Source organism: Sitophilus oryzae, unplaced genomic scaffold (assembly GCF_002938485.1).
Source record: "Sitophilus oryzae breed Bouriz unplaced genomic scaffold, Soryzae_2.0 scaffold_1436_pilon_pilon, whole genome shotgun sequence".
Classification (NCBI taxonomy): domain Eukaryota; kingdom Metazoa; phylum Arthropoda; class Insecta; order Coleoptera; family Curculionidae; genus Sitophilus; species Sitophilus oryzae.
In genome coordinates, this window is record NW_022146100.1 from 500,759 (window position 1) to 527,347 (window position 26,589).

General features: G+C 31.8%; 2 protein-coding genes across 4 annotated transcripts in view; one reads left to right on the plus strand and one right to left on the minus strand.

Moving 5' to 3' along the window:
* LOC115876399 (zinc finger protein 425-like) overlaps positions 1–11,998 on the minus strand; it is an 18,576-nt gene extending 6,578 nt beyond the window's left edge. The window contains exons 1-5 of the mRNA XM_030892172.1: positions 11,668–11,998; positions 6,837–7,046; positions 4,723–4,935; positions 1,110–1,208; positions 970–1,050 (exon numbers count right to left, since the gene is read on the minus strand). Coding sequence (XP_030748032.1) covers positions 999–1,050; positions 1,110–1,208; positions 4,723–4,935; positions 6,837–7,046; positions 11,668–11,702 — 609 coding nt within the window. The 5' untranslated portion in view covers positions 11,703–11,998 and the 3' untranslated portion in view covers positions 970–998. The remainder of the gene's footprint in view (positions 1–969; positions 1,051–1,109; positions 1,209–4,722; positions 4,936–6,836; positions 7,047–11,667) is intronic.
* A 124-nt stretch (positions 11,999–12,122) lies between these two features.
* Positions 12,123–26,589, plus strand: part of LOC115876400 (transmembrane protein 94) — a 66,844-nt gene continuing 52,377 nt past the window's right edge. For 2 of the 3 annotated variants that reach the window (XM_030892173.1, XM_030892174.1), the window contains exons 1-9: positions 12,123–12,332; positions 12,432–12,850; positions 12,899–13,061; positions 13,116–13,283; positions 13,340–13,480; positions 15,155–15,469; positions 21,052–21,457; positions 24,918–25,051; positions 25,452–25,601. In XM_030892173.1, coding sequence (XP_030748033.1) covers positions 12,220–12,332; positions 12,432–12,850; positions 12,899–13,061; positions 13,116–13,283; positions 13,340–13,480; positions 15,155–15,469; positions 21,052–21,457; positions 24,918–25,051; positions 25,452–25,601 — 2,009 coding nt within the window. In that variant the 5' untranslated portion in view covers positions 12,123–12,219. Of the gene's footprint in view, positions 12,333–12,431; positions 12,851–12,898; positions 13,062–13,115; positions 13,284–13,339; positions 13,481–15,154; positions 15,470–21,051; positions 21,458–24,917; positions 25,052–25,451; positions 25,602–26,589 lie in introns of those variants that run through there. The other variant, XM_030892175.1, reaches the window with a different exon arrangement.

A 26,589-nucleotide genomic window follows, 5' to 3' on the forward strand; every position in this document is an offset into this window, starting at 1 on the left:
TTTAATTTTATTAATTTATTGTGGTGAAATTAATTTCTGTTGTATATTTGATATTGATATTAAACATATTTTTAAAAAATGGTGTATTTTTTATGTTTTTATGTATGTCATAATTAAAAATAAATAAAGAATTTATTTTTTTTATTTTTTTAAACTTCCCGCCATTCGTGACATCAATTACGATACTTTATTTGTTTATTTATTAACGAGTCGTTTTAATTTTCCCTATAGCTTGAAAATTCTTAAGTGCAAGTTAGAAACACAGCATTTTTGGTAAAAATAAGCGGAATTGAGTTGGTGTTCGACAGTGGTCGCGCTAATAGAACTTTGAATTAAAAATCGATATCTCGAAATCTATTAAAAATAACTGATTGTAGTTTTTTCCAAAAACTTTCTTAATACCGACAGTATGTGAAAGTCTTTATAAATAAAAAAGTTACACGATTGCTGAAAATTGCTATGCACTAAAAGTAAATGGATGGTTTGTTTAAAATTTTTGAACGGAAAAAAACAACCTTATTGAATTTTTCTTATTTAAACATGTTGTAAAAGATCTGATCTTCAAAAAAGAGTTTCGTTCCAATGTCTAAAGTGGTTCTTAAGTTATGGCGTTATTTATTAAAAAGAGTTTAATAATCCCGATTACTGACGTTTTATTGTTATAAAAAAATGGACACCCTAACGATATCCTTATAATTCCATTTCAGATGCTCAGAAACATATGTAATGATTTTATCTAGTTATCTTTTCGAAAAAAAGTCGTTTAAAAATAAGCGGTTTGCGATCGTGATTTTACTTTACGTGATAGGGAAAGACGTACCGGCAACGCCGCAACAGCACACCGTCGCAATTTCCCTCACTCCGACTTAATAAGATCCCTATGCGATTTACTTCCATACATGTAAATACCGACCCAAAAGTAACAGTTGCCAGCACGGTATTAGTAAAAATACATTAAAAAAAACATACTTAAACTGATCGTTTATCAGGCTCTATTTTTAAAAATCTTCTGATTTTACTTCATTAGTCATAGACAAATATTCGCCATTTCTGGAATGAATAAATTACATTATTATCATTATATTATTAAAAATACATTAAAAACATACTTAAAGTCATCCAAAAGTGGAGCATGATCATCAATTTCGATCTTTAAAGAATCTTCCGATATCATTTTATCAGTTACAGATGTTGTACAACCAGCATTTCTGAAAATAAGAAAATTAGAACTTATATAAACTTAACTTAAAACCGCTCTCCTCGTCGCGCCACTATGTTTTTAGCCTAAGGAGAGAAACCGACAACTACAAAAAATTCCAAAAAATAGGCTTCAGATGCCTCCTTATCAAACATAAACAATAAGGCCGTCGTTCAAATTAACAAATATACCAACCATATAATATTAAAATTTAATAATAAATATAAATAAAAAAGGTACATTTTCCGTGATGCCCTAGAAATTATTTTTTTTTAATTAATACTAATATAATATATATGTCGGTTCAGAACGTTCTACGACGGTTTCCGACCCCCTAACCTCCACTCTTCTCTATATAGCCAGAGATCATCAGGTATTTCTCTATTTTCTAGTTCTTTATCCACACCATCGTCCAAGCTTCGTCTTGGCCTTGTGGTGCCCGCAGTAGGCATTAATACTAATACTTACTATTAGACAACAACTCAAGTTCTAAATATACTCGCCCGTCCGACCTGGTTCATTTGTGAAAGCTCCTTTAGCGGGCGGGAGCGATAAGAGTTTTAACCCTATATATGTCTAACATACCTTTTTAAAATTTAAATTCGAACGATATTTCTGAATAGCGATAAATCCAGAAGGAAGAAGAATTCCAATAGAAAGAAATATTAAAAAATAAGAAATTAGGTCTACAAACGTACGGAAAAAACAGAATCAGATTTCGAAAATGGCTTAGTAGTGAAGTGCCCAGAGACTGTTATCTCGGAATTCAATTACTGTGAATGTATAATGTGAAACCTTCTGTATTGTGTTTTATAGATAAAATACTAAAATGTTTACCCTTTTTTTTTCGTTGCTTTTAATTTTTTATTTTAGTAATTTTAGTAAATTCTTAATTATTTCCTTCTTAATATTTTGATTTTTTTAATTCTTTTTCTAAGTAAATTTATTGAAATAAATAAATCTAATGCATATTATGCACCTATTCTGCTTATATTCTAATCATTGAAATTTTGATTGAAATCGAATTATACAGGGTGGCGCGTTATATGCGACGCTGTTTTTGCAAGAACAAAAGTTTGTATTGAAGTGAAATTTTCTGAGCTTATTAAGTCAATTTAAAGTATTTTCTAAAATTATGTAGAGTTCTACAGGGTGTCCCCAAAAAAAGTTACACAGGGTGCTACAAATTCGAGGAACGAGCATTGGTATCTCGGTAACCGTAATAGATACGAACATGGTTAAATTGGGGCAATATTGCGTATTGGGATGTTCACCAAGATGCCATCAAAAATGTTTTAAAAATTTCAAGGATTGCTGAATTTTTTGGAAAAAACTGATTTTTTCGAAAATCAATTTTATTTTTTCCTGTCGTTACTTTTTAGAAAATCAAAAAACTAATTGCACATTCTCATAACCACTTTATTACGGCTATCTGATAATATTTTTAGATTTTCAAATTAGCTAATAATTTGTGAGATACAGAGGCCAACTTATTTTTTTTAAATACGGACCTGCATTTTTTATTTCAGATTTTGAAAGAACTCGGTCTCCTGAGTACAATAATATGCCACAATTTATACTTTTTTTTTGTTTTGGATACCTTAACAGCAACAAAACTATTTAATTATTATTTAAAATAATTTCAAGTCCGACTCTGGTTTCTTAAATTATTTAATCTGATTATATTCATCGCAACAATATTGATCAGAGCCAATTGAAATTGAATAAGGAAAATCGAGCCAATTGGAAGATTCAAATAAATAATATCCACGTCAGAAATTTAAAGATATTATTTTTAACTTTTTTTATTGTGAATTTGAAATCTCAGTGTGAGATCTAATTATTATATGCATAATATTAATCGTAGTAATTATAAATAAATCAACTTCTACAAATTAGTTTCTAATGTCCTGCATGTTCGAAAGGGTTATCACCTTCCCTATTGCACAAATTTATTTTTCGCTCAATTTTATTTATAGCTCTTTGAACTTTCTGTTTATACTTCCGAATGCATTTTGTACTCTTTATTGTAAATGTTAAGATGAACTGATTTCACTTTTACAAATGAATAATGTAGCCCCTTGGCGATAGGTCCAGGAACCTCGCTGTACATTATACTGCTCTACCATTTCCAATCCATCTTCCGAGAAATTGATTTGATTGTTTATATTATATTATTATATTTATATTAATTATTTTATTCCATTTGATTTTCCGTATTCAATGTTTTACCCCACGTCATTGTTAAGTTTGAAAGCTTATCAATATTGTAACGATGAGTAAACTAAATATTTAAAAAAAACAGAGCCGGACTGGAAATTAGTTTAAATAATATATAAAAAAAAATACATTGGTGAAACATCTCGACCCTTAAATGTTAGAATTAAAGAACATAAAGATTATTTAAGAAAGGGAGATTTTCACAGATCTAAGATTTGTCAGCATTCATGGGACACAGGGCACAGAATAAATTTTAATAACACCAAAATTATAATGAAAGAAGCGATAACCTCTAAAAGAAAAATAAAAAAGGCTTTTTTAATTCAATCTAATAAAAATAAATGTATGGCAATCGCTTCTTTGATTTTAAAGAACATAACATAAATAAACATAACATACGTAAAATTTAAAAATAATCATACAGAAAGTTTGGGCTTTTTGGTTTTACCTTATTAAGTAATTGTTATCAGGTAGTAATTGTTAATTTTGAAGTTTAACTTAATATAATGTCATTTTAACAGAACGTCAACGATTTCTTGTAGACGTATCTGTTTTAAAAAGTAAAGTGTTCTCGAATAGTTCAATATTTAAACATTTTAAATAGTTTTTTTTCTTGATTCTTTATATTTTTTTTGCTTCCGACGACGGAAAGAGAAAACTTTCCGAGACGTTAAGCATTTTTTTCTTTGTTAGGCAAATTTTTATTACTGTAAACACAACCTCTGACAAGCAGCGTCCGTTTAGGTTTAACGCAGAAGTGTTTACAAAAAATAACTATTTTATTTTGTAGATTTTTCTTGCAGTGCAGTGGCGAAATACCCATAAAGGATTTTTTTGGATAGTTTAAATAAATTATGTTCAAATGTCAAAACAAAAAAAAATATTAAGTGTGGCATATCATTATGTTCAAGTGACCGAGTTCTTTCAAAATCTGAAATAAAAAATGCAGGTCCGTATTTAAAAAAATTAAGTTCGCCTCTGTATCTCAAAAATTATCAGCTAATTTGAAAATCTAAAAATACCGTCAGATAGCCCTAATAAAGTGGCTATGAGAAGGTGCAATTAATTTTTTGATTTTCTAAAAAGTAACGACAGGAAAAAATTAAATTGATTTTCAAAAAATCAGTTTTTTACAAAAAACTCAGCAATCCTTGAAATTTTTAAAACTTTTTTGATGATATCTTGGTAAACATCCCAATAACGCAACTTTAATCATGTTCGTATCTATTACGGTTACCGAGATAATGCTCGTATCACGAATTTGTAGCACCCTGTATATGATCTAGGATTAACTATTAATTTACCTGGAATCAGTATGAGAACGCTTGACGTGACATTCTAAATAGTATTTTCGCAGATATTTGTTGTCGCAGTACGGACAAGGAAACATCTCTCGTTCTTTTGGTGCCAAATGAACTACCTCATGTTGTTTAAGGTGTCCCAGTTGATGTGCTTCGTAGCTGCATGTGGAACATGGATAGACCTTTTTCTCCGTCTTTATCTGCACCTTCTTCTTTCTAGTAAAGAATTGACTAATATTAGAGTGTGTTATGGTGCGTCCAGACCTGAGGAGTTGAGTGCGAGACGAGCGCGAGACAAGAGCGAGGCGAGAGCAAGACGAGTGCGAGACGAGAGCAAGACATTTTCTATCCATTTTTTGACGCAAGCCTGCCGCGAGACAAGCGAGTGGGATCATTAGAATAAGTGGGAGGGGGGTTAATTTCTACGACCTTGACGTGCATCGGAAAATGTTTTAAAATTTCTATATGGTTGAAGTCAGGGGCGGGAAAGTGAAATAGCAAAAGCGGTTCCACCGTTTCCACGGAAATCTCAAATAAAATAGTTCCAGCCCTAGCCACTAGGTGGTAGTGCAATTAATTTTTAAGTTAAGAAGTTGCTACTAATTATTGCCAGATGGCGTTAAATCAGAATTTTTTTGTAGTTTCCATAGTTTCCAACGGCCATTGCCATATTATTGTCAAATTCTCAAAAATATTGTCGTCATAGCGCCAATCATAATATTATCAAATAAATGATTATTAAAATGTTTTTCAAACTATAATTTGTTAATGATTTGTTATATAGTAAACGCCACGAATGTTTGGGAGTGATTCATCGGTCGCTACCATGTAGCAACTTCTTAACCTAAAAATTAATTGCACTACCACCTAGTGACTAGGGCTGGAACTATTTTATTTGAGATTTCCATGGAAACGGTGGAACCGCTTTTGCTATTTCACTTTCCCGCCCCTGGCTTAGTTATTAGGTTTGTTTCAACATAGAAATTTATATAGTAAAGGCCACGAATGTTTGGGAGTGATTCATCGGTCGCTACCATGTGAACTAATCTGTTCAAGGTCACATAAAACTTAATTCCAGTGCCGTGGTGTTTCAAATCATATAATAATCAATATATAATCTGTTGTAATTTGTTGTTTTAACTGTCAAAGTCTTGTCAAAACATATATTTGGTTATAAATATAAAATGGAATGCCCCAGTGGTCGCACTGCAAGCACACCAATGGACTTGACGCACAAAAACGAATCAATCAAAGAAACGCGATATAGTATCGTCTTTGTCAATCACGCTAACATGTTAGAATAAGTAGGAGGAGCGCAGGCAGATGATTAGACCGGGCCTTAAAAACCTACGTCTGCGGTAAAAATTTACGTTTTTAATGTAAAAATGATAGCGCGCGTGTCGATTCTAACTTCATCAAGCGATAAATCACTCCCAAATATTCGTTTACTATATATGTTATATATATAAAATATAATGTAAGTTTTTTATTTTTGCCATCATTTAAGTACCTATTTATATTTACTCCATTTATAAAACTTTGGGCGTACTACGTTGGTCTTGTTTTATTATAATAAACGATGTTTAAATATTTTACTTATAAATAATAAATAATATTTCACATGTTTGGCTTTAATTTTATTTAATAATTGTATACATTATACTGTTAAATCTTATTTTTTACACATCACAACGATACTTGTCATTAATATTGTTGAATTTGTGTAAAAATAAGATTTAATAATCAAATTTAATTATTTTAGAGTAAAATTCAATAAATACGCTCATTTAAAAAGCCCGCGCTTCGATCCATCTAAAACAAGCCCTACTCAATAGATGGCGCCACTTCTGTAGGACCATTTTTCAGTATGGCAGAGTCCATTCTTTTTCTAGCTAGGTATATTCTTTGGTTGAAGTCCAAGTTTTCAAGCAACTGAATTGAGCATTATTAAATAACTTAGATATATTATCTTCGTTTATTATGTTATTTCACTTACGAACACCAGCATCACGGTATGTCGCTTTTTATTTTGTCTCTCTGTCTTCTTGTATGTATTTATCTCTGTACGAAAATAAAGTGAACAGGGCTGTATAGTTCTTATTCAACATTAAATTTACCTGAAATTAAGATGATTACATTCAAGGTGATAAGTTAATCCGTTTTTTGTTCTATATTTGTGGTCACAGTGTGGACAAGCAAACATCTGTCTTTCTTCCGGTGCCAAATGAACTATTTGGTGTGCTTTAACACTTCCACTATGTCGTGTTTGAAAACTACACATGGCACATCTATAAATTTTTTTCTGCGGTTTCTTCAATTTGTTAGCCCTAATAAAATAATTTTTAAATATTACAACCTTGTAATTGTACAAATCAGAATTCATCAAACATACAGGGTGTCCCAGGCTGAGCGTGCATTAGAAGTTTCTAGAGAACCACAATATCTAGATCGGAGATTTTTTCAACATCATTGTTTTGCAACGAGATCTATCGATTAAAAATATTTTCGATATGGCGGCACTTCCGGAAATACCGGAAGTTGGCAGCAACTTTCTTATTTTAAATGGGTGCCCCCATTTTTTATTACATATTTAAATTATCTGTAAAATTCTATGAATATTGATGTTAAACACTCTATATCTAACATTAACCGTTTTTGAGAAAAAAATATTTAAAATTTTTGGACGAAAAAATCTACCTGTCAAAAAAAATTTGTATAGCCTAAACGTCAAATTTAGTGATTACCACAGCCACTGTGACATAAAGAGAAGACATGTGGCTATCTATTTCAAAAATTAAATTGTTCAAATGTCATATAACAATGGCGATAGCTGTCATGAAATTGAGCGATTGAAAAATTATCATAAATCACTTTTTTCAAATGGAAATCCACTTTTTTTATATCACCAATGAAAAGGTTTTTCAATTCGTTACTTTTTAATTATACATGTTCCTATACCTAAAATAAATCGTTTTTAAGTTTTTTCTTGATTTTATCTGGCTTCCTTTGACATTAAGTGTCAAACGGTCAGATAATTTATTTCCCCTCTGTCAGAAAACGAATTATGTGAATTTCCTATATTATAAATACTGCCTGCCTTAAGAGTTTAAAAAGTGTATTTATAAAAATATATCTCGTGTTTTCGCTCTTTAGCGATATCTAACAGTTGATATTATTAATATTCCGTTTGATAAAAAAAATCAGCGCAAAGTTGGCTCGGAAATGATGCTGCTTTTTGAACAAAGCGTCACAATAGGCCAGATCTATTCTTTTACAACACTTGACGTTTACAGTCATAGGCTACTGGTTAAAATCAAGAAAAATATACGCTTTAAAACTTTGAATAACTTAAAAACAATTTATTTTAGGCATAGGAACATGTATAGTTAAAAAGTAACGAATTGAAAAACCTTTTCACTAGTGAAATAAAAAAAGTGGGTTTCCATTTGAAAAAAAAATGATTTATGATAATTTATTAATCGCTCAATTTTATGACAGCTGCGGCCATTATTATATGACATTCGAACAAATTAATTTTTGAAATAGATAGCCACATGTCTTCTCTTTATGTCACAGTGGCTGTGGTAATCACTAAGTTTGACGTTTAGGCTATACACATATTTTTGACAGGCAGTTTTTTTCGTTCAAAAATTTTAAATATTTTTTTCTCAAAAACGGTCAATGTTAGATATAGAGTGTTTAATATCAAAATTGATAAAATTTTACAGAGAATTTAAGTATGCAATGAAAAATGGGGGCACCCATTTAAAATAAGAAAGTTGCTGTCAACTTCTGGTATTTCTGAAAGTGCCGCCATATTGAAAATATTTTTAATTGATAGATCTCGTTGGAAAACAATGATTTTCAAAAAATCTCCGATCTAGATATTGTGGTTCTCAAGAAACTTCTAATGCACGCTCAGCCTGGGACACCCTGTATAACCTCAGATATCTACCCATATTCTAATCCACCAAAGACAAATATTCCTGCTAAAAGTATGCCATATACAATTAGAGTTTCTATAAAAGTTTTTGGATATTCCAGGCAAGTGAGTCCTGAATCCAGACAAAATCCGGACTTTGTCAAAAAATAAATTATGGATTTATTTATGTAAAATTTGTCTAGTGATCGAAATCTTCCCTAACTAGTTGGACAGACTTTAGCTCATGCTAATTATATACAGAGTGGTGCCTTCTCATACGACGCGAAGGCTCTAAGGAGAACGAGTGTTTCTGTTGAATTTGAATTTTGTGGGCATATGTAGGCTAATTTAGAGCATTTCTTAACCCTTTACTTGGCAAAAGAAAATATAATAATAAGCTTAAAAAATGGCGCTTTTTATGAAGTCATGGCCAACTATGGTTTCCATTTAAAAAAACATATGTTTGTATCATATGTGAAAAATGACAGGCTCTAGAAAAAAGCGGACGACACAATCTCATTAAGGATGTGATTATCTACAACTTTTATCTGAAAACTTTTTGTCTAAAATAGCTTATAATGGAATTAGGGACAATTTTTAAAATAGCCGAAATTTGTTTTTTTTTCGAAATATCTAGTAAGCCATGAACTTTTTCTAAATTCTGACAGGCGCATATTTATGACCCCTGAAAACTGCAATTCTTTCCCCAATTAACCGACTCTCTATCTCCAGTAGTTTCCGAGATACCCAGACATCGGGGAAACCCGGGAAACTCACCCTGTAAAACAGCACATAATCAGATCTACTCATGAAGAAAGAAAGACAAGTCTATATGTGTAAAACAGAAACGATAGGGTTAGGTAACTACTGCGCATGCTTACTATACAAAGTAGTGTACTTGTGTCTAGCCCTAGCAGGCAACTGTTAAGCCCGACGATGTTCAGGGGTCAAAACCTAGTTGGGCCTTTGTTTTCTATATTTATTTTACTATTTATAACTTTAATTTTTTCAGATAAAAAAACGAGATTTTGTATGTTAGTATATGACATAAATTACGATTGAATAACGTATTCAATTGTTTTTGGTCACTTCCTGTTTCGCTGAAAATGACTACAACTTTTGATTTTTAAATGGCACCCCCGGTGTTTTTTCACTTTATTCGAAAATTACATTCTGAATAGAATGACATATCAAATGTCAACTTTCGACATTCTTGCTTAATAAAAAATGTGAGCCACTTTTGAAACGTACCCGGTAGATAGGTAAGATTTTTGTTGAAAAATAACAATAATTAAAAATTTCCTTGTCGCTGTTATTTCTTTCACATATTTGAAGTCCTTATATCTAATTAATAATAAACAATTTTCATAAAAAATCACAAAAGATATCTTAAACTCAATTTATTGAGAAAAGAAACAAGTTATTATTTTGTATTTGTCTCATAGAAAGCTGACAAAATATTATAGTGATTAATATTATATCTGTGATATCGAGAAGTGATATCTAGTAGTAGCTATCATAGTGATTGTTATTTGCCAACATGTCACCAATTTAATAATGCACAAACCAAAGGTGTGTAGTAACTAATAAAATACTCAAAGGTTTTCTCTTCTACTAAAAAAAGGACGATCCAATTCTGATGTCATTAATGTACGTATGCAGGACAAATCTTAAACAGAGGCAAAATGGTATAATAGTTAACAATTTTTGAATTGCTTTTAATTTTCCTTTTAAAGTAAAGGTCCATCTGTCCAACGACTGCGACGAGGGAAAATTATCATCCCAGACATCCAAACAATGACAGAAAATATAATTTACCTATGAATTAAAATGACAGACAATAACTCTCTCACTTTCAGGCGTTCTTTACATAAATAAATTCATACTTTGTTTTTCGCCAAAATCTGGATTTTGTTCAGATTTCAGAGCTCACTAGTCCGGAATTTACAAAAACTTGTATGTACCCTAAGTAAGTATATTATGCAGAGTATAGAATATGACAGAGGGGGGTTAATCACCGGGACCTTAAAGATCTATTGTGCCCCCTTTCTTGAATTAGAACTCATGCAGTCTATAACTCATCATACATGGGGATTTTCCTGTTGTAGGGGGGACAGGGTAGTTGCCAGCCCCCTCTGACAAAAGAGGTTCTCCCAGTTGTAGAATCAATAATAAATATCATAAATTAAGCTCAGTAAAGATAGACAAATCCACAAATCCTCCTCTGACAACTAGTGATGAGCGAGACTGCTCTTGGTCTTGGTCTTGCGGTCTTGGTCTTGCATTTTTCCTTCAACTATTTCCACTATTCAATTATCATGTAGTACTAATACTTACTATTCAGAAACAGAAATTTTCAAACATTGTTTCTTTTTTAAAAGTTTTATTAAATTAATTACTTTAAGTTACTTGAAAAAACACTTTCTTAAAGATTTCCTATGCAGAAATTACCTTCAGTAAAAATGTAAACAAAAGTGCAAGACCTGCAAGAGTCTTGCAGCAAGCAAGACCAAGGCTGGACCCTGCAAGACCAAGACCACTTCCTATTTGCAAGACTAAGACCAAGGTGAGTCTTGGTCTTGGTCTTGCATTTGCTCATCACTACTGACAACAAATGTTCTCACTCCGAGGAGTGGACATCTACCTCCTACAAGGGTATACACCCTTCCATGGTTGAGGTTCCTCCCCCGGCGCCCTTTACAATCAAGGAGCTTGTTTCCTTATGGTGGAGGCTGGAGGATCTGTGTCCATTTTTCCCACCTAAGTAAGTATATAGATTTGCCTATACCATACAAAGAATCTTTTGAACAATAAGCTATAGTCACAGCTATAGTTGAATCTACAGGATAAAAATGTTCCACTATTAACAATTATCGACAAATTTTAATTTGGTTTGGATAGACAATAAACATCAATATCATTGTCTTCTCAAAGAATACATGAAAGCATGAATCAAAATTTTAAAATACAAGGATATGAACTTTTGAATAATTTAAAAACTGAATTAATACCTAATTAATACTTACGATTCTAAATCTATTTCTTTATCTGGAATATCCATGGTTTTTAACAAAAAAAACTTCAGACTTCAGTTAACAGGAGCTATCTTGAATAGAGCAAAACCACGCAGAACAATTTATCACTTATACCTTAGACCTAAACCAACCTAAACTTAATTATTAATATTATTAACACATATTCGGACAGGTGTTGTTATAGGTATATAGATGTCATTTAATTAATACAAGAATTAAAAGTATTTATGATTTACAACTACAATTATTTACAACAAAACATACACGACCTGCACCAATAATAACAAAGACAGTGCAAAGACCATAGCAAAGACATAGACAAATTTCAAACAGTGTTGCCAGAAATTTTCGAGCGTATTCCCTTCCCTAGGAAATAATCTATATATCCTTGGGTGGATGAGTGCTTACCACAGATACAGAACTAATGTGCTTACATGGTGCTTACTCAGTAGCTGCTCCTGGCTGCTCAGCTCAGTAGTATTCTAACCTCACAATCTATTATAAAAAATAAATAGTATAATTTTGCATTTAAATTATGGCAAAATGGAACAAAATTACGCGGAAGAGCTCGGGTTAAGTACCAGCGAGGCTTTAAACAAACTCTATGTCGAAATTGAATCTGTCTTATTACAATTTAAATATTCGCAGAAATCTAGGTAAGCATTACAAACCAGTACTCCGCAAATACATGCTATTTATCTATTTTATGAGTTTATCTGTAATGTAATCGAGTTGATTTTAATTGCTATATATAGGAAATCGAAAAATTTGGCCTGGATAAGAGACGCATTAAGTCTGAAAAGCAAGAATACTACTATAGATTGGATTGCCGCAGGTTTCCAGCTTTGGACTTCTTTGGCATTGGTGTTGGGTTACTGTTTGGACGGAGATAATGTGGAATTATACGAAGCGTTTATAATTTTCGTTCTTTTAATCCTTAATATATCTATAGAGCTTTACAATAATAAATTACGACACAATGAGATACCAAATCGAGTTGAAATGGTGCTGGATAAGTTGAAAAGGGAGATGAATCATATTAATTGGAAGCCAGAAAATTACGCTAATCTTTATACACCGTTATCACCCTGTATTACGTTACAATGGACCTACAGGGATGGGCACCTAATTCATTTACCATGGGCCTTACTAGTCAAGGATGATATTATTTTAGGTATCTTTTCATTAATAGTTATTTTAAATACTTTAATTATTTTTTTAGTAAAACCTGGTCAGATTTGTCCAGGATATTGTGAAGCTTTAGATAAACAAACTGAACATCAGATTCTACATGCAAAAGAGATTTACTCTCCTTCGCTTCAAAATGCCAATGAAATATTTAGTGCACCGAAATCAAAGAAGCCTTTGGAAGCAAAAAAATACAGGTATTTTATCTTAAATGTATATTTTTTAAATTTTACTATTGTATATGTCTCTAGATTACTAGAGACTCCGTATTTATATAATTTGAAAATATCTTTGGAAGAAGCGTTAGATCGGCCTGTGACTCAACACAATCAACAAAGGCACTTTGTTATGGTCAAAGTTATAGAATATATAGTTTTACCTGTAATGTTTTTACTTGTATTTTCTGCTAATGTTTTCAGGTAATGAACATTTTGAAAAAAATTGTTATTGTTATTCTCTTGGATTTTCTTTTTAGATATTTATATTTTCAACAATATCTAGGACATTATTCTATAGCTAATATGTTTTTTATAAGTCCTAGTAATGCAATTTTACCACTTCTGCCAATTGTTTTCCCGTTGGTATGGAATGTATCGAATTGTATTGGAATGGCAAGGTATATAATTTAAATACAGTGTTTACATTTTATTTTCTCTCATTTTTAACTTGCTAACGTTTTTAATTTTGAAGCTAGGACATTTAAAAAAAATATTTGATTTTTATATTCATTATTATTCATTACCCGGTTAATCTCGAGAATAACACACAACAAAACAACCAAAAACAAAACTAAGTGTATGTCCATGGTACAAAGAAAACAAGATATGATCGATCGCGGCTCCAATTTCGTTAAGTTTGCGCATACCACCTGTGACGTCATACGCCATACAAAAAAATATTCATATTGTCCAATTGCCACTAATAAAAAAAGACCTAAAATAGGGAAGAATTAGGACATAACCCTAAAAGTTATGTCAAATCATCGAGCTTGACACTTGAAAAATTATTTTCACATTTATTATGTCATCTGTTTGACAATTTGAAATTGGCGCGCAGAGCTTGCCGACCAATGGTGCCGTTTATCACCTGTGACGTAGTGACCAACCTGTGCAATATCATACCTTGTATTCTTTGTATCATGGTGTATGTCGACCCAAATTCTGTTAATGTCGACATTAACCGGACATCGGACATTAACCGTAACATATATACTGAAAACCGTACTGGGTAAACCGTTATCACAAAACATCCCCCTTTAGAACTTCATCTGTCATGTTAAGAAATGAAAGTAAATAATAAAGCGCCTCTCGTGTTTGTTCGCACTCTAAAAATTTCAATTAATTCCTGTATTATTTTATTTATTTTTAATATATTTTTTAAATTTACATTTTTTTAATTGTAAAGTAATATATTACATTTAAATGGAATATATTACATAACAATTATGTCAATTATAGGATTACAAGCTTGTTTTCTAACATTTTTTAAATAAAACGAATTATAAAATTTCAATATATGTATATTTATCGTAGTATGAAAAAAGTAAAATATAAAATGCTTACTTACATTGCAATAAAACTTCCACTTTTAGTTTTGCAATCCAAACGCAATATTTCTATTTCACAAATAAAAATATCCGACAACACTAAAATCACTGAAACTTCCGCGGCTGACAACGAAAACTGAAAAATATAACGGCACTTTTTGTTTTGGACCTGCATATTAACATTACGCTGTACTATTATGTCTTTGTTGTTGAAATAATATAAAATATCTAATTATAACTTGTAAATTTTAATATTTTAACATGATTTTAACTACTCTTGACAAAAATTTACTTTTTGTTATCAAGATGACATTTTAGACGGCAACTGACATATATGTCATAATATTTGAATCTTAAATATGTATGTAATATAATTTAAATTACTATAATGCAACTTTATACTAAGAAAACATTTATACATTCACAAAATACAACAAAGTCTAATAATATAATTTGAAAACAATGAATATTGAATTAAAATTGAAAAAGTTAAGCGCGACCCCTTGTGTCAAAATTAGATGATTACATTTTCGCAATTTTTACACCATTTGATGACTGGTAGCGCCTCTAGTGTTTGTTCGGACGGTTGGTCTTTTACTCCCGCTTTTGGCCATTAAAGAAAAAGTTCTAAAGGGGGATGTTTTGTGACCGTTATGCGTAGACGAGGCTTTAAAAGTGGGACAGAATAAAATGTTAACATTAAAAATAATGATGATGTTTCTCAAATTCGCTAAATTTGATTAGATTTAAAGCGATTTTTGACGCTTCAAGACTGTTTCGACCAAAGTACAATCCTTTAGAAGAAGACACCGATACAACAAATGAATATAACGAAGACCTGAAATGTTCTTGGAAGGAAATCTATAAAAATTTCATCGATATTTGTAAAGGAAACCCAGAAATTCTTTGCAGATCTGAAAATATTTTACACGTGTTGGGATCTGTGTCTGCTTTAGGCTGTGTAGATAAGAAAGGAATCCTTTCCTGGCCTAATCCTACTGCCGAGAAAGTGTTTTTCTTACACAATAGGGACCAGGATACGGATAGTTCAGAAACAAGGTGCTTTACACACATTTTTTTTGTACGGGGTCACGCAGGCTTCTGAAACAGTTCTATATTAGGTTTTTGGTTTATGATGTTTAATTCCTAATTAACTATTATACAGAGTGGCCCATCGGAAACGTTCCGCAAGGCATAACGGCCAGAATAATTTTTTTTTCAGAAAATTCAAAAGGGGGACAACTTTTGCCCCAAAAATTATTGCAAAATCTTCAACCCTCTAAGCGGGGGTGTCATCCCCCGATTTTTTTCAAATGGGAAGGGGGGTCAAGTGGTACCGCAGTGAAAAGGGCTTTCTGTTCTCTATACTTTCCTGCTTCGTTTTTGAAGATCGGCCGAGTCGTTGGGAAAACATGAAGGATTGAAATTTGAAAAGTTTTTTAAACGTTTATCAGAGTAAATGGTAAGGATAAATTCCTTCGACCAATTTGCTGTTTTTTCTTATTATTTCTAGATGTCTGCAATCGGGTTGCGCAGATATTCAATGAACGCCATCCTGACAAACACCTTTATGGCAAAATTGTTCGCCAGTTAGTAGCAAAATTTCGCGAAACTGGTTCCCCTCACAAACAAAATTGACGTGTTTTTGGTTTTTTTGAAAAAATGAATACCCTGGCCGTTATGCCTTGCGGAACGTTTTCGATGGGCCACCCTGTATATATACAGGGTGGCGCACCTCATTCGCCTCTGTTGATTATACGAAAATGAAAAGATGTAGAAACAAATTTGTTATGGGTATATGTAGAGAGGCAATGTGCATAATTTAAAATTATTTTCACATGTACAGGGTGTGTCAGAACTAAGATCCATACCAAAGTTATATTTTTTCTTATGGAACACCCGGTATTTTATTTCATTTTTGGATTCTTCGGTATAAATTATTTTTTATGTATGAAACGAACAAAATTCTTACAGCTTTCGTGTATATTAATAAATAATATTTTCTTGCCTTTAGCTGTGTATTTTTTCTAATTTTGAAAAATCGAAAGTAGAGAAAAAAATAAAAAGTAAAAAGAAAATTGTTTTGCTTGTCGTAAATTGAATCAAGCTCCACTCCCACAACCGGTTTCTGGGCGTACCCTTCATCAGGTGGGCTGTCCAGGGGCTAGTTCTCACCGATACGGCAAGCAAAACGTTTTCAATATCAACAGACGATGTCGTAAAGTGTCGGTGAGATATTAGTGCATCTCCCGTTCCTGTTTTATTGTTTGAAAGAGCATTTAAATCTGCTTCGACTTATTTAAAGAAATACATAGTGTTGCATTTAAAAAAACGATGTTTTTATGTAAAATAAATATTTAAAATAGACCAGCAATTTTTAATACCCCATACAGTTTATTTCTCTGGCTTGAAAGTCACCACAAGAATTAATTCTGAAAAGTAATGTACGGTGTGTCCCATTTTGGTTGAAATCATAGGGTATCTCCGTTATTAGTGAAGATAGAAGGGTGCGATTTGCACAAACCTGTCCCACTTTTTCGTCAAACGGAAGATGCTGCAAACAAAATTTTCATAGCCCTCTTCATTTCTGAGCTACAGGGTCTTTTCAAAAATTTTGCAATTTGGGACACCCCCTGTATCTCTGTTATTGTTAAAGGTATCGAGAAGGCGAAAACTGCTTATTGTAGAACTTTTTACGTAGAATACAGTGGCGTAGTCTGTTTTTCTACCCAAAAAATATTTTTGAAAATATGAACTAAAGTTATGTTTTTTTTCAAATGGAACACCCTGTATATTTATAAATCATATGATCTGTTTTGCTACGAGCTTCTCAAAAATATATATCACTCTATATTTATTTTCACTATTTACTGCAATATTTAAAATATATCATTTTCTTACTAGTAGGCCGTGATAAATAACAAAAAATCAAAATGGTGTTTACTAAAATAGTCGTACACATAATTAAATTTATTTGGGATTGATATATTTCACTTTTGAAATAACTGTTACCACTGAAACTGTGAATATATTTTTCTTTTTTTTATAACGGGATGGGTTTGCAAATATCTAAATCTTGAATTATTAAAGCATTTTTCAGGTGTTCGACATTGTTGTAGTGCCCACGATATATTTCGTATTTCAAAAATCCCCAAAATCAGAAATCAAGAACGGCGAAATCCGGGAATCGAGGAGGCTATCAATATGCGTTTATTGGTTCCAATTCATTGATTTGAAAAATACTAATTTAACAGTATTCTAATATTTCCATAGTTATGAGGGGGAATGTTCCCCATCTTGCTGAAAGTATATTTCACGTAAATTATCTAAAGGAATATCTAAAATTTCCGATACGATAGATTATTCTTACGTATACACGTATTCCAAGATTTACAAATAGCGGTAGAGAGTTAAGTTTCCCTAATATATAAAGAATTTATTAGCGGCTCCCGGTAATAAAACAAGAGACAGATAGCAGTATACTTTTAATAATTCTTTAGTTTCTTTTATTATCAATCATGGCCTACTAATATATATGATCTTTTAATAAAAACTTTTAAATATTGCAGTAAATAGTGAAAATAAATATAGAGTGATATATATTTTTGAGAAGCTTATGGCAAGACTGATCATATGATTTATAAATATACAGGGTGTTCCATTTAAAAAAAAACATAACTTTAGTTCATATTTTCAAAAATATTTTTTTGGTAGAAAAACAGACTACGCCACTGTATTCTACGTAAAAAATTCTACAATAAACAGTTTTCACCTTCTCGATAGCTTTAACAATAACAGAGATACAGGAGGTGTCCCAAATTGCAAAATTTTCAAAAAGACCCTGTAGCTCGGAAACGAAGAGGGCTATGAAAATTTTGTTTACGGCATCTTCCGTTTGACAAAAAAGTGAGACAGGTTTGTGCAAACCGCACCCTTCTATCTTCACTAATAACGGAACCTTCTTCACTAATAACGGAGATACCGTATGATTTCAACCAAAATGGGACACCCTGTACAAGGTTTTGACAGACTTTTTTTTATTATAGCATGCATATTTAAATATCTTTAAATATCTCAAAGGATCGTTATAATAAATGCCTTATTTTATGTCCAAGAATTCAAAAATGAAATAATATATCGGATGTTCCATAAGAAAAAATGGTATGGATCTTAGTTCTGTCATACCTTGTACATTTCAAAATAATTTTAAATTATGCACTTCCCACGTATACCCATAAAATATTTTGTTTCCATATCTTTCTATTTTCGTATAATCAACCGAGGCGGGTGAGGTCCGCCACCCTGTATACCGGGTGCGTCTCAAAAGTGGCACACCCCTATAACTTTTTTATTTTTTCAGATAAAAAGGAGAGATTTGGTATGTTAGTATATGACATAAATTAGGATTGATTGACGTATTCAATTGTTTTTGGTCACTTTCTGTTTCACCGGAAATGACTACAACTTTTGATTTTTACATTACACCCTCCATATTTTTTTACTTTATTGAATAGAAAACGATACTCCGAATAGAATGACATATCATGTCAACTTTTGACATTTTCGCTTATAAAAAAATATCTAGAAAAAACGCTAGATCCTCGACAAGGAAAGATAGAGTAGAGATCTTTCCTTGTCGAGGTAGATAGAGTAGAGATCTTTCTTTTCCTTATCGTTTCTATCTTTCAACAAAAAATACAATACTAAATGTTGAATTTTTTTCCACTATTTTAAATGGATCACCCTGTATTTTGTATTATAATTGAACAAAGTTTTGTTTAATATTTTTGTTTTATTAAGAACTTCCTATACCTAAAATCGATATTTATTGAGAAAATTGTGTTTTTTTTGAAAATAAGACAATGTTTGAATTTCGCTTTTTCAATTGAAGGCGTTTTTCATTAAAATTGTCATACCTTCTAGTATCTAGCCTAATTAGAAAAACATTTTAATTAACTCTTGTAATATAGAGCTAATATAAAGCTTTTTTGGAAGCCTGGGTCACCTCGTATACTTTCAGTTTGGTTACCCTATACTGGGTATTCCCTAAGTATTCTAAAAAAGTCAGAGCGTGATTCCTCATCTGTTTTTAAGAAAAAAAGTTCATATAAACGTGGGGTGTAAAGTACATACATACATACATACATACAGCCGTTACTCGCTGACGAGTATTCGACACACATAAAGAAGATGGTCACGCAAGGCGTTTTCTTTCATGAGCTTTTGTGTGAGTGAAAAGCCCGATACGTGATGTTCTCTGCCTACCGCACTCCGGACATTCAAAAATCTCATTGCTTTGTTGCCTCCTTACTTTTTGGTTGTCGCTGTTAACTGAGTTTACAACTCTTCTCCATTGAGTTCTATTGTGATCTGCTGTTTCCCACTCATTCTGCATGTTAATCCCCTTAAGTTTTCGTTGAAAATGTCCTTGTACCTTTTCAGTGGTCCACCCGGCCTCCTCTTACCGTCTACAAGCTCACCGTAAAGCTGAGATTTTGGTATGCGGTTTTCTTGCATTCTGCATACGTGACCAGCCCATCTTAAGCGGGATTTTGTAACCATGACTTCAATACTCTCGCAGTTAGCTTTTTCAAGAACCGATACGTTTGAGACATGATGGAACCACCGGATTCTTAAGAGTTGTCTAAGGCGTCTCTGTTCTAAGGTGTCTCTAAGGTGTCTCTGTGTTGTGTAAAGTACTTCCCTTTTTTTTCCCTTTACTTAAAAATAAAAACAAATCATTTTTTTGAAATATGTCGAAAACTACAGTAGATATTGTCTTCAATTTTCGTTAACTGTTATTTTTCTACTTGAACCAGTGGCGTCCGTACGCATACACTTTTGGATTATTTGATTTAAAAAAAATGGTATGCCACTGCTTTTTTCCAGAAAACATCTTTTTCTTGATTGTCCATTTTTTTAAGAAGATTGATCTCTTGAGATTTTCCTGTATATCTAAACGGTTTTCGAGAAAAAAAATTTAAATCAAATACATTGCATATAAAAAACTATGCAATGTAGTTGATTTATTTTTTTTCTCTCGAAAACCGTTAGAGATACAAGAAAATTTCAAGACATCAATTTTGTTAAGAAAGTATTGGCAATCAAGAAAAAAGTTTTCTCGAAAAAAGCAGTGGCGTACCATTTATTTTAAGCAAATAATTCATGGCCTTGTGTGTATAGGCGCTACTGGTTCAAGTAGGAAAACAATAGTTAATGCAAATAAAAAACTGCTTTTATACCTGGACACTGCATACCATAATTGAAAAAAAAAAATACTTAAAGTACAGCTGGTTCCAATAAAATTGAATACGATTTAAAACATATTTTTATTATTTCGGGCAGTATATTCTATGATACCAGTCCCCCATTTCTCTATTTTCACTTTGTCAAAAGCAAAGTTGCTTTATACAATGTCACAATAACCTTAACATGTCAAAATACTTGACACATAAATATACACCTCCCAAATATTCGAAAAAATGTGTAGAGTCGTCGTATTGCGAGAATTTTTTTTTAATTTTTAACGCCCTTTAGATCAGAAAGGAAATTATTTAGACCCCATGTTTATAATATAAACTTTTTTTCTTAAAAACATATGAGGAATCATCCCCTAAAATTAACACCCAGTATACTTTTAGTTTAGTCAATGTGAATGATTTAGCCACAGATCAATCCACAGAAACCACAGGAAATATTAATTTTGATGCGGATAGCCCTTTAAGTGCCACGCCTGAAGTATTAGACCTGACTCACAATCACAGTGAACCTTTCAGACTACATTTTGACGATCACAACTGGCAAAAATATTTGTCTTCATTGAAACCCCTCGGTTTGGGCATTCTGTTAAACACTTGCAATTTGGACACACAAGATCGCTATTCACACTTTTGTTCACACATTACGTGTGAGGCGATGTACAATGAGAACTTGGTACCCGTGACTAATAGGAGGTGTTTGTGTGAACTGGCTAAGGAGATCGGTTTTTTGGATCAGGCACAGAAAATTTTCAATTTGGAACAACAATTGTCTGTATTTAGGCATCTGGTTAGTATTTTTTTGGTTCTGTTTATTACAGGGTTGAAAAAATATATTTTTTTCTTTTTAAACAAAACTTTGTTTTTATGGTTTAAAACCATTTTTTGTTCTGTTTTATCTTTATTTAGCTCTATATGCTCTCTTGGATGCAAATTGGTGTCTGGGAGTTTTTTGACATGAGAAATTTGATTTTGATGTCAATATGACTCCTACTAGTAGGGGGCGCCACCTACGTGTGTTTTAACTGTTTTGAAGCGTAATAATTTTTTGTCCGTACCTGTATAAAACTACCGAGCGAAAAAATAGACATCTCTGTGATTTTTTACGTAGAAAATATCTCTTTATAAAAATCGCTACGAGCAACCGTTGTTCAGATATTAAGAATGGAAATAGTAAATACATGTCATTATTGACGAAAAAAATTTATTAATATATCCTCTAACTAAATTATTCAATAGATGTATAAGAGACGGTACGTATCCCAGTTGTTTAAAAATTTCCAAAATCGTACCAGTATTTAAAAAAGGTGATCCTGAAAGTGTGAATAATTATAGACCTATAGCTTTAATACCCACACTTTCAAAAATTTTTGAATGTTTATTGAAACACCAGTTAACACATTACTTTGAATCTAATAACTTGTTCATAGAGAATCAGTTTGGGTTTCGTAAAGGAAAATCTACAACTATGGCTTGCATTCGTTTGATGGAAGATATAATTGAGGGTTTTGAGAGCGGTAACTATGTTGGTTCGGTCTTCTGTGACCTAACCAAGGCTTTTGATTGTGTGGATCACAACATACTTTTGCAGAAAATTTCATATTATGGAGTAAATAATTTGAGTTCGAAATTATTGGTTGATTATCTTGTAAACCGATCTCAACAAACATTAGCGAACGGTACGCTCTCTGATGTGAGTGTTGTAAAATATGGGGTTCCGCAAGGCTCAGTATTAGGACCTTTATTGTTTTTAATTTACATTAATGATTTACCTGTGGCTACACTTCAGAATAATTTGATTTTGTTTGCCGATGACACTACTATCTTATGTGCACGGAAATCCCCTGAAGAAATTCAAACTAATTTTGAATCGATTTTGCTAAATGTTGGTGACTGGTTTCAGGCAAACCGATTATGCCTGAATGACACTAAAACAGAAAGAGTTATTTTTTCTCTTAGAACAAAATATAAAGTAGATTTCTGCAGTGCCCGATTTCTGGGAATAAAATTTGACACAAAACTGAGTTTTGAAAGTCACGTAGACTATGTGGCAGGGAAGGTTTCCATAAGCATGTATGCATTTCGGCGATTGGCTAAGTGTGTGGAGAGTGATGTGTTAGTAGCTGCCTATCATGCTCTCATTCACTCGGTGCTTACTTATGGAATACTTGTTTGGGGTCACTCAGCTCATGCTGACAGACTGTTTGGACTGCAAAGAAAATCATTGAGAATTTTGTCAAATTTAAGTTATCAAGCAGATACAAAAAACGCCTACAAAAGACTGGGAATACTGACACTTCCATGTTGCTATATCCTCCAGTGTCTTTTATTTGTGAAGGATAACCTCGAACTATATACTACGCATGATGAACAACACAATTATGCAACCAGAAACAGAATTAATATAAAGCCTGTTCATTTGCGCCTCGGAAGATCTTGGAACTCCAGCCTTCATTATGCTCCTGCATGCTTTAATAAATTATCTCAAAATGTCAGAAATTTACCAAGACATCAATTGAAAACGACAATTAAAAGGTACCTTCTTGATATGGCTTATTTTAGTGTTACTGATTTTTTAGAAAGCAGTGAAGGGTTATAGCGTGGTTATAGGTTAAAGCATTTACATTGTGTATGTATTGTTTTTTTGTGTACTTTAAATTACTGTTAGATAATTATTGTGCTTATTTTATAATTTTGCATTTTACAAAATATGACTTTGTGTAAGGATACTTGTATCTATTAACATGCAATAAATGATTTTGATGGTTTCAAAATGGTTTTATTTGATTTGATTTGATTTGATTTGATTTGAATTGATTTGATTTGATTTGATTTGATTTGATTTGATTTGATTTGATTTGATTTGATTTGATTTGATTTGATTTGATTTGATTTGATTTGATTTGATTTGATTTGATTTGATTTGATTTGATTTGATTTGATTTGATTTGATTTGATTTGATTTGATTTGATTTGATTTGATTTGATTTGATTTGATTTGATTTGATTTGATTTGATTTGATTTGATTTGATTTGATTTGATTTGATTTGATTTGATTTGATTTGATTTGATTTGATTTGATTTGATTTGATTTGATTTGATTTGATTTGATTTGATTTGATTTGATTTGATTTGATTTGATTTGATTTGATTTGAAAAATAAACACGTAGAGTAGATAGTTATTTAACTGAAATAATAGATTTGGGAAATTTTAATTTTTTTTAAATTAATCATAAATTTTTCTGCAAAAAATGATGATAAAACAGTTTCTGTTGAACATTTGGCACAAAAACATTTCAAATTTCTGATTTGATTCTAATAACTATTTAGTCAACGTGTTTAATTTTTGTCAATGATGACAGGTATTGTTAATTTATATTCCAATTATCTCGAAAACCATTACTCGTAGCGGTTTTTACCAAGAGACCTTTTTCACGTAAAAAACGTCGTAAATGTATATTTTTTTACTCAGTAGTTTTATACAGGTACAGACGAAAAGTTATTGCTCTTCAAACCAGTTAAAAAATATGTAGGTGGCGCCCTCTACTAGTAGGAGTCATATTGACGTCAAAATCAAATTTCTCATGTCAAAAAACTCCCAGACACCAATTTTCATCCAAATATTGACGTTACTTCAGAAATTATTTGGAAAAAATCGAAATAAAAATGAAACTTCTACACCCTGTATCTCCGAAACTAAGCATTTTAGGACATACATTTATAGGAACTTTTTTACTTATTTTTATCTGCAGAATATGTTGCCGAAGTTTCCGGAATACAGTTTGGACCACCCTGTATATATTTTTATTTATTGTATAATACTATCATTTCATATTCTCTAACGAGTGGTTTTTGAAATATGACCATTTTTAGTTTGAGTTTTCTCAAAATTCTAAAATCAAAAATACAGGCTCACTCAAAACTACCTGTTGTATTTTTCTAAACTATTTCAAAGGGAACACCCTGTATTTTGTATCATAAACGAACAGAGGTTTGGTTGATTGTTATCCTTTTGTTTTATTAAGCATATGGTCCATCTAAAATCTATGTTTAGTGAGAAAATCTTGTTTTTTATGAAAATTATATCACAAAAATAATTTTTTTTCAGTAAAAACATTAATAAGTTTTTATGAAAATACTTAAAAGAATTATATTATAAGGTAGAAATCATGAATTTCATTTCAAAGGCCACTGTGATGTTGTTTTTTTCCTATCCTATGGTACTTTCTATAGTCGGTTTGTTTATAGCAACCGGAAATGGTACGACGTGATAACAAATACGCTAGGACTTTACAACTATCTACAAGACTTAAATTTCCATTTCCTCATGCTTTTGCTGTTGTTGTAAAAGAGTTATGTAGTGGAAATATGCAGCTTTTGAGGTAAGTGAAAGAATAAAAACAGAAGGAAAAAATTAATCGGCAAGCCCTCAACAAACTCGTAACCGTATACACCAATGTACACTGTTGCAGACATTCACACTCACACACAACAACCACACCTACACCAGTGTACTCCAGTGTAACTGCCTTCCAGCCTCATCAGTACAGGTAATCAGTACTGATGATGCTGGTACGTGTGTGAGTGTTTGTTAAGGGCTTGCCGATTAATTTTTTCCTTCTGTTTTTATATATTCCCCTCACTATTTCAATTTTTAAAAGAATAAAAAGATAAAAAATAAAAGAAAAAGGGAACAATAAAAAAAATAATAAAGAGAAAAAAAGAAAAAAGAAATACAAAAGATACTAATTAGCCATTTAAATCTGAAAATTCTTTTTGCAGTGAAGGTACAGCTGATATTATTCTAGATTGTTGCATGGATTATTGGGATGGAGCGGATTTATGTCCACTGAGTCATTCCGATAGGAAGAAGATTCAAGATTTTTACCAAAGGAGTAGTTTAACCGCATACTGTACAGCATTTGCCTATAGGTGAGAATAGCTTATTCAGTGAAAATAATGTACAGGGTTTGGTAGTTTAGTTTTTTCTCTCCTCCAATAAAGTTTTGAACTACCGACATTGTTGCAATGGCCAAAAATAAAAGCATAACTTTATAGACTTTCTAAATGACCTTATTCAGATATTGAGACAAAAACCAGTATAAAATGTGGTAAAACTATACCTATGTGGCGGATTCATCTTTCCAAAAAAATTCTTTATGGGTATTTCGCCACTGCACTGCAAGAAAATCTACAAAATAAAATAGCTATTTTTTGTAAACACTTCTGCGTTAAACCTAAACGGACGCTGCTTGTCAGAAGTTATATTTATAGAAATACAAATTTGCCTAACAAAGAAAAAAAATGCTTAACGTTTCGGAAAGTTTTGTACAGGGTTGTGTACAGGGACAGTAATGTACAGGGTGTTAATAACCTATTCTATTGTAGCATGCAAATTTAAATATCTTTAAATATCTCAAAAACTAAAGATTTTAAATATATTTAATCCAAGGAATCGAAAAATGAAATAAAATACCGGGTGTTCCATAAGAAAAAAATATAACTTTGGTATGGATCTTAGTTCTGAAACACCCTGTATATTTCAAAATAATTTTAAATTGTGCATAAAATATTTTGTTTCTACATCTTTCCGTTTTCGTATAATCAACCGAGGCGAATGATGTGCGCCACCCTGTATCATATTTTGACCAGGAGTGTATACAGACCGGACCACCGCCGGATAAAAAGCAGGCGAAAAAATGCGATAAAATAAAAATAGGTAGATATGTGATAAGAATGTTTCAGAATTTGTATTTATTCGTGTTTTAATAGCCAAAACGAATACATAGATTCTCGCGACAGTTCTTGTGTAAAATTTATTTTTTAAGTAAAATAATGGATGTTTACGAAGTTCGTGAGAAAATTCAAATTGTAAAATGGTATTTCCAAAATAGGTCTTATCGGGATATACAAACAATTT